The 14,458-nt window shown below is 34.7% G+C and overlaps 1 protein-coding gene across 6 annotated transcripts in view; it reads right to left on the reverse strand.

The window, feature by feature from the left end:
- Positions 1-14,458, reverse strand: part of TTLL5 (tubulin tyrosine ligase like 5) — a 308,457-nt gene that overhangs the window by 214,287 nt on the left and 79,712 nt on the right. For all 6 annotated transcript variants that reach the window (XM_060133277.1, XM_060133541.1, XM_060133455.1 and 3 more), the window contains exons 17-18: positions 8,740-8,853; positions 8,373-8,464 (exon numbers count right to left, since the gene is read on the reverse strand). In XM_060133277.1, the coding sequence (XP_059989260.1) occupies positions 8,373-8,464; positions 8,740-8,853 (206 nt within the window). The remainder of the gene's footprint in view (positions 1-8,372; positions 8,465-8,739; positions 8,854-14,458) is intronic.

Below are 14,458 nucleotides of genomic sequence, written 5' to 3' on the forward strand. Positions count from 1 at the left end.
GATATAAAGAGAAATGGATGGGAGTTGTAAAGATGAAAAGTAAAATATCTGACATGAACATTTAATTGGATAGAATTAATAGATTTAACACTGCAGACAAAAAGATGACTAAACTGACAAACACAGAGAAACAGAAACCCATCCAAAACGAAGAAAGAAAAAGTATAAAAAAATGAACAGAGCCAGACTTATAGTACAACATCAACCAATTTAACATGTAACCGGAGTACCAAAAGGAGAGGAGGGAAATGGAAAAAAAATTTGAAGAAATAATGGCCAAAAGTTTTCCAAATTTGATGAAAACTATAAGCCCACAGACCAAGAAGCTCAACAAATCCCAAGTAGAAGAAACAAGAAGAAAGTGATACCAAGGCATACCTCATAATCACACTATTGAAAATCAGTCATAAAGAAATAATCTTAAAAGCAGGCTGATACATAAAAAGAAACAAAATTGAGTTATTTGTAGTGAGGTGGATGGACCTAGAGTCTGTCATACAGAGTGAAGTAAGTCAGAAAGAGAAAAACAAATACTGTATACTAACTGTATATACTGTATAATACTGTATATATGGAATCTAAAAAAAAAAAAAAAGTCGTTCTGAAGAACCTAGGGGCAGGACAGGAATAAAGATGCAGATGTAGAGAATTCACTTGAGGACACAGGGAGAAGGAAGGATAAGCTGGAAAGAACTGAGAGAGTGGCACTGACATATATATACTACCAAATGTAAAACAGATAGCTAGTGGGAAGCAGCTGCATAGCACAGGGAGATCAGATCGGTGCTTTGTGACCACCTAGAGGGGTGGGATAGGGAGGGTGGGAGGGAGACACAAGAGGGAGGAGATGTGGGGATATATGTATAGCTGATTCACTTTGTTATACAGCAGAAACTAACATAACAATGTAAAGCAACTGTACTCTAATAAAGATGTTAAAAAAATTTTAAAAAGCAGGCAGAGAAAAAGAGACACATTATGCACAGAAGAACACAGAATTACTGCACACTTCTCATGAGAAAAATGCAAGTCAAAATATAACAAAACACTTTTAAAGTGTCGGGAGAAAAGTGCCAACCCAGAACTCTACAACCACTGAAAAAAATCTTTCAAAAATTGAAAGTATTGATATAAGAAAGACTTTTTCAGACAAGCAACAGTTGAGAGAATTGATTGTACTACAATAAATCCTAAAAGAAGTTTTCCAGATGGAAGAAAATGAGGCCAGATAAAAAACTGATCAACATAAAAGAAGGAAGAACAGAGGAAATTGTAGTAAATGTGTAATTATGAGACTTTTCCTCATACTTAAATTTCCCTAAGCTGTTCAACACAAAAATAACCAATGTACTATGGGATTTATAACATATAGAAATAAAATGCAGGACAATAATAGCCCAAAGGACAGGAGGGGGAAATCGAATTATACTGGTTGTAAAATTTCTAAATTATACCTGAAATAGTATAACATTATTTTAAGGTGCACTGTGGTAAGTAAAAGATGCATATTGTCACCCTAGAGCAACCACACTTTAAAAAAAGCAAACCAAAGAGGCAAGAGAAATGAGTTAATCCAAAGCCGGCAGGGGAAAATAAAAAGGGAGCAAAGGACACATTAGACAAATGGAAAACAAATAGTAATTTGGCATATCTAAACTCAACCATATCACCATGCTGTACATTAAATCCCCATAATTTATTCATCTTAAAACTGAAAGTTTGTACCCTGTGACCCATAGCTCCCATTTCCCCTGCCCCAGCCCATGGCAACCACCATTCTACTCTTTGTTTCTATGAGTTCTACTTTCTTTCTTTCTTTATTTTTTTTGCGGTATGCGGGCCTCCCACTCTTGTGGCTTCTCCCGTTGCGGAGCACAGGCTCCGGACACGCAGGCTCAGCAGCCATGGCTCACGGGCCCAGCCGCTCCATGGCATGTGGGATCTTCCCGGACCGGGGCACGAACCCTGCGTCCCCTGCACCGGCAGGCGGACTCTCAACCACTGCGCCACCAGGGAAGCCCTACTTTCTTTTTTAAAAAAAGATTCCACATATGAGTGAAATCATACAATATTTGTTTTTCTCTGTCTGGTTTATTGCACTTAGCATTATCCCTGCAGGTTCATCCATGTTGCCACAGATGGCAGGACCTCCTTCTTTGACAGAAATCTACTTTAACTATAAAGACACAAGATAGATTAAAAGTAAAACAATGAAAAAAGATACAGCATGCAAACACTAGCCATAAGAAAGCTGGAGTGGATAGGGGTGAGGGGAGAAGGAACTGGATGAAGTCAGTCAAAAGATACAAGCTTCCAGTTATAAATAAGTACCAGGGATGTAATGTACAACATGATAAACAGAAGCAACATTTCTATATGTTATATATGAAAGTTAAGAGTTCTATAGTTTTTCTTTTAGCTTTTTTCTATTTATTTAACTTTGTATCTCTATGAACTGATGGATGTTCACTAAACTTACTGTGATAATCATTTCATGATGTAAGTCAAATCATTATACTATACACCTTAAACTTAAAAAAAAAAAAACCAAAGGAAGCTAGAGTGGGTATATTATAGCAGATAAATAGACTTCTGGACAAAGAACATTATCCAGGATAAACAGGGACATTTCATAGCAATAAAGAAGTCAATTTATGAAGAAGACATAACAAATCTAATGCAGATGTACCTAATAACAGAGTTCCAAAATCCATAAAAAGCAAAACTGACAGAACCAAAAGGAGAAACTGACAAGGTCACAACTACAATGGGCGATTTCAACACCAGACTCTTGATAATTATAAAATTACTAAAAATAGAGAATATCTGAACAAAACTGTCGAATCCCTTGACCTAATGGACATTTATCGAACACATCAGCCAACAATAGCAGGATATATATATTTCAATGTACATGTTACATTGTACCAGGATAAATCAAATTCTGAACCATAAAACAAGTCTCAGTAAATTTTAAAATATTCAACTTACACGAAGTATGTTCTCAGTACAACAGAAGTAAATTGGAAATCACTGAAAGAAAAACCTCTAGAAAAACTCCCAAATATTTTAAAACTAAATGACACACTTATAAATAACCCACAGGCCAAAGACAGAATAAAAATGAAAATACAACAATCAAAATGTATGGGAAGCTGCAAAAACAGTACTTAGTAGGAAATTTATAGCTCTTAAAACACATATAGAAAAGAAGAAAGGTCTCAAATCAATGACATCAGCTTCTACCTAAAGAAACTAGGGGAAAAATATAGAGCAAATGAAGCCCACAGTAAGTTAAAAAAAGGAAATAATAAATATTAGAGGGGAAGTCAATGTACCAGAAATAGAAAAGAAAACAATGAAACTAAAAACTGGGTGTCTTAGAAGATCAATAAAATTGATAAACCTCTAGCCAGACTGAATAGGATAAAAAGAAGAATCAAATTACCAATATCAGAAATGAGAAAAGTAACATCACTGCAGATTCTATAGATATTAAAAGGATAAGTGAATATTATGAACAATTTTATGCTTATAAATACAACATATATGAAATGGACAGATGCCTTAAAAGACACCAACTACCAAAGCTCATTCAAGTAGAAATAGATAACCTGAACAGTCCTATGTCTGTTAAAAAAACTGAAACTGAACTCCTGGTCCAGACAGCTCCACTAGTGAATTTTATCAAACATTCAAGAAATAAATAATACCAATTCTCCATAAATTCTTCCAGAAAATTGAAGATGTGAGAACACTTTCCAACTCATTCTGTGAGGCCAGAAACCAAAGACTGAAATATCTTATATATCTTATCCTCATACTAAAACCACAGACGTTATAAGAAAACTACAGATCAGTATCTCTTATGAACATAGATGTAAAAATCCAAATACAATTTCAGTAAATCAAATTCAACAATATATAAAAAAGATACCGTATCATGACCAAGTAGAGTTTATTTCAGGAATGAAATGTTGGGTTTAACGTTCAAAAATCAATGTAATTCACTATATTAACAAACCAAAAAAGAAAAACTATATGATTATGTCGAGTGATGCAGAAAAGCAACTGACAAAATCCAACAACAATTTCTGATCAAAACTCTTAGCAAAAGAGAAATAAAAGGGAACTCCCTCAATCTGATAAAGGGCATCTATGAAAAACCTAAAACTAACATCATACTTAATGACAAAAGACTAATTGCTTACCCTAGGCAGGAGCCAGACTGGGATGTCTGCTCTCACTGGTCCTATTCAACACTGTGCTGGAGGTTCTTGCCAGTGTAATCACACAAGAGTAAAGAAATAAAACACATCCAGATTGGAGATGAAGAAGGAAAACTGTCTTTATTCACAGACATTTTCAACTAGGTAGAAGATCCAATGGAATCTCCAAAAACTTTCAATAACTGATAAGTGAGTTTAGCAAGATTATAGGAACATGATCAATATGGAAAAATCATTTGTACTTCTATGTACTAGCAGCAAACAATCAGAAACTGAAATTAACAAAACAAAATCATTTACAGGGACTTCCCTGGTGGCACAGTGGTTAAGACTCCATGCTCCCAATGCAGGGGGCCTGGGTTCGATCCCTAGCTGGGGAACTAGATCCCACATGCGTGCCACAACTAAGACCTGGTGCAACCAAATAAATAAATAAATATTTTAAAAAATCATTTACAATAGCATCAAAACATATTAAATACTCAGGAAGAAATCTGACAAAAAAATGTAAAAGACCTGTACATTGAACACTACAAAACACTGCTGAGAGAAATTAAAGATGACCTGAATAAATGGACAGATATACCTTGTTCATGAGTTGGAAGACTCAATATTGTTAAGATGTCAATTCTCTTCAAACTGATCTAGAGAGTCAATACAATCCCAATGAAAATCCCAAGCAGGCTTTTTTGTAGAAACTGACAAACTAATTCTAAAATCCAAATGGAAAGGCAAATGACCTAGAATAGCCAAAACAACCTGGAAAAAGAACAAAGTTAGAACAAGATTTTTTACAAAGCTACAGTAATCAAGACAGTGTGGCACTGTATTGGCACAAAAACAAAAAGATCAATGGGAAAGAATAAAAAATAAAGAAATAGACCCACACAGTTTTCCACAAAAGTGAAAGACAACTCAATGGAGAGAGGGTAGTCTTTTCAAAAAATGATGCTAAAACTACTGGATATCCATCTGGAAAAAAAAAGAACTGTGATCCATATCTTATACCATATACAAAAATTAATTCAAAATGGATCAGACTTAAATGTAAAACTTAAAACTACAACATTTCTATTAAAAAAATAGAAGAAAACTTGGGATAGGCAAAGATTTCTTAGATACTAAAGCACAGTAATTAAAAGAAAAAAAGGACAAATTGGACTTAATCAAAATTAAAAATTTCTCCTCTTCAAAAGACACTGTTTAAAGGATGAAAAGACAAGTAACATACTGGGGGACAAAATCTTTGCAAAGCCCACATCTGATAAAAGAATTATATCCAGAAAATATAAAGAACTCTCACAAACTAGTTATAAGAAAACAAATAATCTCATTTAAAAAATGGGCAAAATATTTGCTCACCGAACAGCAAACAAGCACATGAAGACATGCTCAACATCATTAATCATTAGGAAAATGCAAATTAAACCATAATGAGATATCACTACACATCTCCTAGAGGAGCTAAAATTAAACTGACCATACCAACTGTTCGTGAGGATATGGAGGAACTGGAACTCTCATACATTTATGATAGGAATGTAAAATGGTAAACCATATGGCAGTTTCTTAAAAAGTTACACATATACAATGATATGATCCAGTCATTCCAAGAGAAATGAAAGCACATGTTCTGACAAAAATTTCTATATAGATGTTCATAGAGTCTTTGTTTACAATAACAAAAAACTGGGAACAACCTAAATATTGATCGACAGATGAAAGGATAGACAAATTCTGATATATGCCTATAACAGAATACTACTTGACAATAAAAAGAAATTAAACCATTGATACATACTGTAACATGTACGAATCAAAAAATAATCTTGCCAGGTAAAAAAGAAAAGCAAATAAGAGAACAACCAACAGAATTCTATTTATGAAATTCTAGGAAATGCAAATTCCTCTTTATTGACAGAAAGCAGATCAGTAGCTGCCTGGGGACAGGAATAGGCAGGGAAGGGAAAAGGAGGGGCAGGAGAGAGGAATTACAGAGGAGAACAAAGAAACTTTTGGTAGTGATGCATATGTTCATTGTGTTGATTGTGGTGGTAGTTTCATAGATATATACATATGTGAAAATTTATCAAATTGTACAATTTGAATGCATGCAACTTATTGTATGTCAATTATCACTCAATAAAGCTGTTAAAAATAACATTTACAATATCATCCAAAAGCATGAAATACTAAGTGATAAGTTTAACGTGTTCAAGATCTTTACACTGGAAACTACTATAAAATATTGCTAAGAGAAATCAAAGAAGACCTAAATAAATGGAGAGATATATCATGCTCATGGATTGGAAAATTCAACGTTACTGAAATATCCACTCACCCAAAATTAATCTATATGTTCAATGCAATGCCCATCCAAAGTCAGCAGACTTTTGTGTAGAAATTGACAAAGAAATTTTAAAATTTCTTTGGAAATACAAAGGACACAAAATAGTCAAAATACTTCTGAAAAAGAACAAAGTTGGAAGACTTACAACACTACCTAATTTCAAGACTTAGTATAAAGCTACAGATATTAAGACAAACATGTAGATCAGTGAAACTGAATAAAGTCTAGAAATATACATACATATATATTTCAGTTAACTTTCAAAAAAGACGCCAAGTTAAATTCAATAACATAATTTCAAAAAGTGGTGCTGGAGCAAAGGGACATCCATATGGAAGGAAATGGAAGTCAACCCTTACCTCACACCATACATGAAAATTAAATCAATACATATCATAGACCTAAATATAAAAGCCAAAATTACAAAACTTCTAGAAGAAAACAAAAGAGAAAAAGCTTTGTGAAGTTGGCATTGGTAAAGATTTCTTTTCTAAGTTTTCTTAGAAAACACAAAATGCATAAACCTTAAAAAAATATTGGCCAATTGGACTTCATTGAAATTTAAAACTTCTGTTCTTTGAAAGCCACTGTTATAAAAAAGAAAAAGCTAGCCACAGACTTTGAGAAAATATTTATAATGTAAATATCTGGGAAAGGACTTGTATCAAGAGCCTTTTATAACACAATAATAAAAAGATAAAAATCTTAAAATTTAAAATGGAAAAAAGAAGATACATAAATGGCCCATAGCACATGAATGCTCAATATCATTATTAATCAGAGAACAGTAAATTAAAACTACAGAGAAACACTACACACACACTAGAATGCCTAAAATTAAAAAGCCTGACAACACCAAGTGTTGGCAAGGATGGAAAGGCAAATGGAACTCTCATTCATCATTGGCAAAATGTAAAATGGTTCTATCTCTTATCCCTTTTCATACGACCCACCTATTCCACCCCTAGGTATTTATCCAAGAAAAATAAAATCATATATCCACACAGAGACTTGTACATAAATGTTCATAATAGCAGCTTTCTTCAGAACAGCCCAAAACTGGACACAATCCAAATATTCCACACAGGTGAATGGATAAACAAACTGTGCTATATTCATACAATGAAATAGTACATAACAATAGTCAGGAATGAACTACTACTGTTTCACACAACAACACGGATAATTCTCAAAAACATTATGCCAAACAAAAGAATCCAGACATCAAAAAATATATAATGTATGATTCTATTATATAAAATTCTAGAAAAACTATAGTGATATAAAGCAAGTCAGTAGATGTTTGAGGCTCACAGTAATGGGGGGACTCACAGTGAAGGGGCATGAGAGGACATCTGGAGGTAATGGAATGTTCTATATCTTAATTGTGGTGATTAAACTGATGTCTGTATTTGTCAAAATTCATCATCAAACTTAAAATGGATGCTGCTGCATGTAAACTTGATCTCAAAGATGATTAAAAATAAGTAATTTATTGTTTAAGCACACATATAGATGATAAACCAATTTTTTTTTTTTCAAATCAAGGTAATGATAATCACAAAATTTAGGACAGTGTCTAACCCTGGGTTAGGGGGCAGTTAGGAAGAAGGAAGGGAACTAGAAAAAAGGGAGGAATAATGCAGGGTTGGGTAATATTCATACTGTCATAAATAAATAAACAAAAAAATGTAAGAAAGGCACCATGTGGAGAGCAGTGATGATACTGTGTCACAATTAATCCAATTCTCTTGACCTGAAGTACAGATTTAAAAGAAAGGTAGTCACCTCACCCATATATTTCCCATGTCTCTGATGTAGGGAATATGCGAATAAATCCACCTCTCCGATCATTCTCTTCCTTCACCCTCCGTAAAACTTTGATCTACACGGAGGAAGAGAAAATAAAATAAAATGAGTACCTATTTTAAAAACTGTAATCCATGTGGTAATAGGACAGAGGAAGAGAGTTATGAACCGAGAATACAAAAGAAGCATGAAGGAAGAAATTAATTCCATTTAAGATGCTGTTTTTTTGAGAAGCTATTTCTCCCATGTTCAGTATAAGATATGAGTTGGTCATGAATATTACGAATCACTCACTAATTTTCACTGAAGCCTATGTTAACCCGTAAAGGCCTGAAATAGAGTTATCTTTACCTCCTCCATTGACAGACCAAGCACAGAACCACCTAACTTCGCCGGCACCTTCTCCCGCGCTGAGCCCACAAGGTTTTTCATTTCCGCGTCACTGGCAGAGAGTGGACGGCAACGCTAAGGAGAAGAAAAAAGAAAAACAAAAATATCTTTTCATCACCTTTCTTCATTTCCCTCTAGTCAGTCCCTCAACACCATTATGTTTCATAACATGTATAAGCTCAAATCCAAAGCCCATTTTCTGTAATTGATCTCTTAGCCTGAAACCCTGGGAAATAGATGAAAGCCAGTAAACTCAAAGAAAAGAAGAGAAAATAGAATAGTAGGAAAACACTATGGGTTAAGAGAGATACAAATTAAAAAAAGAAAGAAAGATGTCCACGTGGCTTTGTAAGCTAGTAACTTATTCCTAATCTTGGTTTTAGAATACATTTAATAGTTTGAAAGATATGGGAAAAAAATCTGAAAATAACCTCAACATAAGATTAAATATGTATTTATTTCAGTAAGTAACTATATTCTTTTCAGCACTGGGGAAGTAAAGTTAGGAAAAGTAAGACATAAAACAGAAAAACACACAATGAAGACCCGACGCAGCCAAAAAATAAAAATAAATAAATAAATAAAATTAAAAAAAAAAAGACCGAGAAACAGGAGCAATCTATTATGTCACAGATGAAAAAGTTGGACAGTGGGATGTTTTAGAACTTGAGGGGGAAATATTAGGATGAAAGTTATCAGTGACACAGAAGAGAGCTGTGAGCAAAAGGCTACAACTTGAGAAACACTGTAGTTGCTAGACTACAAGAAACTGGATCTAGGATGACTGCCTTGGGTACTCCAAGGAGGCAGCCAAGTGGGTCATGTTCCTTATGGATCCCCAAAGATGATCTGGCTACTTCAGCTTCTGAATGATGATCAGGAAGGCTGTTGGAGAACAAAACTTTTAAGAGATTTTGATGTTATGAGAGCAGAGAAATACAAAGGTAACAAAGGAAATCAAATAGTATGAAGCAGAAGACACACTATTATTGAAAAAGATGACTGATAAAATAAGGCAAATAAATCTGCCAACTACAAAGAATAAGGAATAATCCAAGAAATGGGGGTATAATTTGTCTCTCTAGAGTCCTGGAAGTAACTCTGACCAGACAGAAGAAGTCCTACCATCAGGAACCATTGTTTATTTTTCTTTTTGTATACACAGTCTATGGAAAGGCTTTTTGACAACTAACTTTTGACATTTTCAGCAATACTCATTGTTATGGACTAAACGTTTGTGTTGCCCCAAAATTCCTACGTTGAAGCCCTAACCCCCACAATGTGACAGTATGTGGAGATGGGGCTTTTGGGAAGTAATAAGAGTCAGATGAGGACATGAGGGTGAGGCCCTGGTCTGATGGGATTAATAGCCTTTAAAGAAGAGCCACCAGGTTTCCCTGGTGGTGCAGTGGTTAAGAATCCGCCTGCCAAGGCAGGGGATGCAGGTTCGAGCCCTGGTCTGGGAAGATCCCACATGCTGTGGAGCAACTAAGCCCATGCACCACAATTACTGAGCCTGTGCCCTAGAACCCGCGAGCCACAACTACTGAGCCCACATGCTGCAACTACTGAAGCCCACTGGCCTAGAGCCCATGCTCCACAACAAGAGAAGCCACTGCACTGAGAAGACTGTGCACTGCAACAGAGTAGCCCCCGCTCGCCACAACTAGAGAAAGCCTGCGTGCAGCAACGAAGACCAAACGCAGCCAAAAATAAATAAATTAATTTAAAAAAAAAAAAAAGAAGAGCCACCAGAGAGCTTGTTCTCTCCCTCTTTCTCTCTGCCTGAGCAAGCACAAGGAGGTCATGTGAGCACACAGCAAGATGGTGACCACCTACAAGCCAAAAGAAGAGGCCTCAGAACAAAACCTACCTTGCCAGCACCTTGATCTTGGATTTCCCAGCCTCCAGAGCTGTGAGAAATAAGTTTCTGTGGTTTAAGCCACCCAGTCTATGGTATTTTGTTATGGCTGCCCACGCAGACTAATGCACACCTGTACATAAACAACCATGAATGGCTTTACCTTTGGACACAAGGGAGACCAATATATACTAATCTTCAAAGTTAGCATGGAGTTATAAAACACAGATTTTCTGATAGGAAACTCCATGGAAGAAAAACCACGAAATGAGCAGATACAAGCACCAAGTGAAGGTAGGAACTTTTATCTCTTTAACTTTTCCTGTGGTATCTTCAGCATCTAGAACAGTACTTGGGATGGAGTAGGAGATCAATAAATGTTTTTTGAACAAATAAGTAAATGAATAATGTGCTGACACATAGATCAACCATGGTTAGAATTAAACTTTGCAGAGGATTTTGGGAAAAAATTTAACTCCCTTCTGATCTCTGGAAATACATTATACAGCACATGTTGGAAATCAAGAAGAATGTTTAAGATTTAAGAAGGGAATCAATATAAGTAATAGAATCATTTAAAAAATTTTTTAAAGTGTGACTTCTTATTTAGCATATAACTTGGAAAAGCCAAAATATTAAATGGATGTTTTGAGGACTTCTGTCATCTTCACACACTACTTATTGTTTGCTAAAAAGACTTATCTACCTCACATGTGACAGCATGGCTTTGATCAGAAAGCCACTGGCAGTAAATCCTCCAAAGTCAAGCTGCCTTATCACTTCACACTATTTAAGAATATCTTGAAGTCCTCTGAAATTGTGAAAGAAGACAATATGAAGTAAGCATTCATTTTAATGATGTAATAAAAATAAAGATTAAGCATCTTAGAATAGAAAGAATGTTATTTTAAGATGCTGATTAACTGTATTACCAGGTTAATAAGAAAAAATATTTTAAGAAATAGTTATTACCTATAGGAATAGTTTTAAGGAATGGTCATATTTATAAGAACATGGATCAAGTCACTACTGAATAACATCTAATGAGCACATCCAATTTTTAAAAAATTATTTTCCTTTTTTTTGTCCTTTTGTTTTGTTTTTGTTGGTTCAGTCTCTTATCTGTTTTTTCATTGTTAGGGGTTTTTTCTGTTTGCTTATTTATTGTTTACTTTTCGTTCTTATCTTTTTAACTTTTTTTTTTTTTTTTTTTTTGCTTTTCTAGGACCTAATTTTCATCTTTGTGGAACTGCTTCATGATATTCCTGGCTTCCAGAGATTGAGACTATTACAATGATGTTGCAATCTTCCTCTATTCATCTAAACCTGCTCCCCCAAACAATGAATTAGCTCTCCAAAACTCTCGCAGTCATTTTTAAAGAGTTGTCTCCTACATACATTCACAACCACTCTTTTGTTACTCACAGTCCACAGTCCTAACTCTAGCCACTGTGTGCCTACATGAGGGCTATTTGGGTGGGGTGGGTAGGAGTTTAAGCAGGTGCTGCTGGCTGGGGCTTTTGGGAGGTTAGAAAAGGAAGGGGTAATGGTGCTTGTTAGATGAATGCTTCAGCTGTTAACTCCCATAAACCGACTGTTTTATTCTTTTATTGCCACAAATACCACCAGAGCGCAAAGAAAAGGTCAATGCTACTCCAAAAGAGAAAAAAAAATGTGGCTAGAAACTCCTTTAATCTCTTCACCTATTTACTTCAATGTCAACTATTAAGAAGGCTGAGAGGGAGAAAAATAGGAAAAGTTGTAGCTCTCGAAGTCTAGGTATCTCAAATGCCTCTCTAAAATCCACCCAGGTTTCCTGTGTCTTTGGGGAAGCCAGTGGAAAATAATCAGACTAGAAAGTCAAAAATATTTTGCCAATCTCAGCTTTTCAATAAATTTGAGACGAGAGAATTTTTTAAATCTACATAATATCTGCTGTACTGGTTTATACAGGAATGTATTTATACAGGAACAACAAAGCATTACTATCCTAGACCACTGGTTGAAACCTACCAATATTTATTAATGAAATGAACTCTTAACAAATGAATTATAGACACAGATGAGAGAAAAAGCAGAGGGAAAAGGGGAGAAGATGGCATAATAATTAAAAAAAAAAAGAAAAAAACCAGAAATGCTTATGAGTGCCAAGGAGATACTTGGAAATTAAAAGCAAAGCAAAAGAAAAAAAGGAATCAGAATGATTTGAAAGGCCATCAGGACTGTCAAGAGCAAAGCAGTTCAAATACAAGCCATTCTGTGGTTTTGACTTTGGGCACATCAGCTCAGCTATGTTCTCTGGGTAGTGGATAGAATACATCCACATACTCCAATGGATTGACTAAATACACTAAGGAAATAAAGCTCCTCTAAACTTAAAGGGAACCATTGCCCCTGGCTAGTTACACAAGATTTAAACTACTGGGTTCTCAGATAGACTTTAAACTGTCTCAGTAAAAATTCTACCATGCAACATGCATCAAAGTTGTTAAGTTATAATTAGGACAACGTAGGACTCAGAAATATACCCAGAGAAGAAACCAATATGCATCTAACCTTCATTGCTAGGGAAGAACTGGCTGAGAATGTGAAATTATTGAGACAGGGAATCACCTGCCCCCACTCACAGCGGTAAGAAACAGGTGTTGAATCAGAAAAATGGTTCTCACCCTAAAGAAAGCTGGCAAGTACCAGTAAGGAGAACTGGACAAGAGGTAGAATATGAAAAAAAACGGTGAGGTATCCTCAAAGATATCAAAATTGAGGGGCAAAAAAAAATCTGCTTGACAGAGAACACATACAAAGAATAAAAAGCCTCCCAATGCAACTTTACAAAGTTTAGAATTCTGTGTTAAAAATACATGGACTAGAAATAGCTCAGTTTATATGTGATGCATCTTGCCACTCAGAAAATAAAAAGTCAAGTTTAAAAAGCAAAATGAATCAGTTCTATCAAACAAAAGAAAATGAACAAAAAAACCACATATGAATAAATCTGGGTGGAAACAGACCAAAAATGGCTAATAGAGAAGGCTTACATATAATGATAACCGGAAGTATACTACTTTGAAATTAGGGGAAAAAAAAAAAGCAAGTAAGTAGGTTTGTGTTACAGTAAAAAAAGATATGCAGCATCTGAAAATCTGTACTAAATGTAAGTCAGCAGGTCTGAGAGACATGCATCTTGCTATTAACAGAACTGGCTTTAAAAACAAAAAAATTTACCAAAACCACTTACAATTATGTTTGAAAAATCATGAAGAACTAAGGAGGTACCAGAGGATTAGGAAAAAAAAAAAAAATGAGACACCAATCTTCAAAAATTTAAGAAGTATGCTTCTGGCGATTACCGCCTGGTGAGTCTAACTTGAATCCCTAGTAAAATAATGGAACAAATATTAAAAGAAAAAAATCCATAAACATTTAGAGTTTAATGGGCTCATAAAGAATAGTAGTACAGAGACTGCTTATTTATTTTAAAATATGCTTTATAATTTTGATATTTAGGACAAAATAACAAAAAGGGGGAATAGAGCAAATATATTTAATGTCTTTGGATTTTAGAGAAGCATTTGTGAAAACTTCATATAGTTTTTATTTTAAATTATATTTCCAATCAGGACTTAGCATCATGATATAATAAATAAAATATACCAACAAAAGCTGAACACAGTTAAAAGATGCAACTGTAGGATAAGATAAGAAGCAGTGAATCAAGTTGGGTAGTGATCAGGTAGTGATTAAGCATTATTTAGAATCTGTATTGATGTCTGGGAGGATGAATAATTAATTATTTATTTATTTAATTGGGTTGATTTG

Source organism: Lagenorhynchus albirostris, chromosome 1, assembly GCF_949774975.1.
Source record: "Lagenorhynchus albirostris chromosome 1, mLagAlb1.1, whole genome shotgun sequence".
NCBI classification, from domain to species: domain Eukaryota; kingdom Metazoa; phylum Chordata; class Mammalia; order Artiodactyla; family Delphinidae; genus Lagenorhynchus; species Lagenorhynchus albirostris.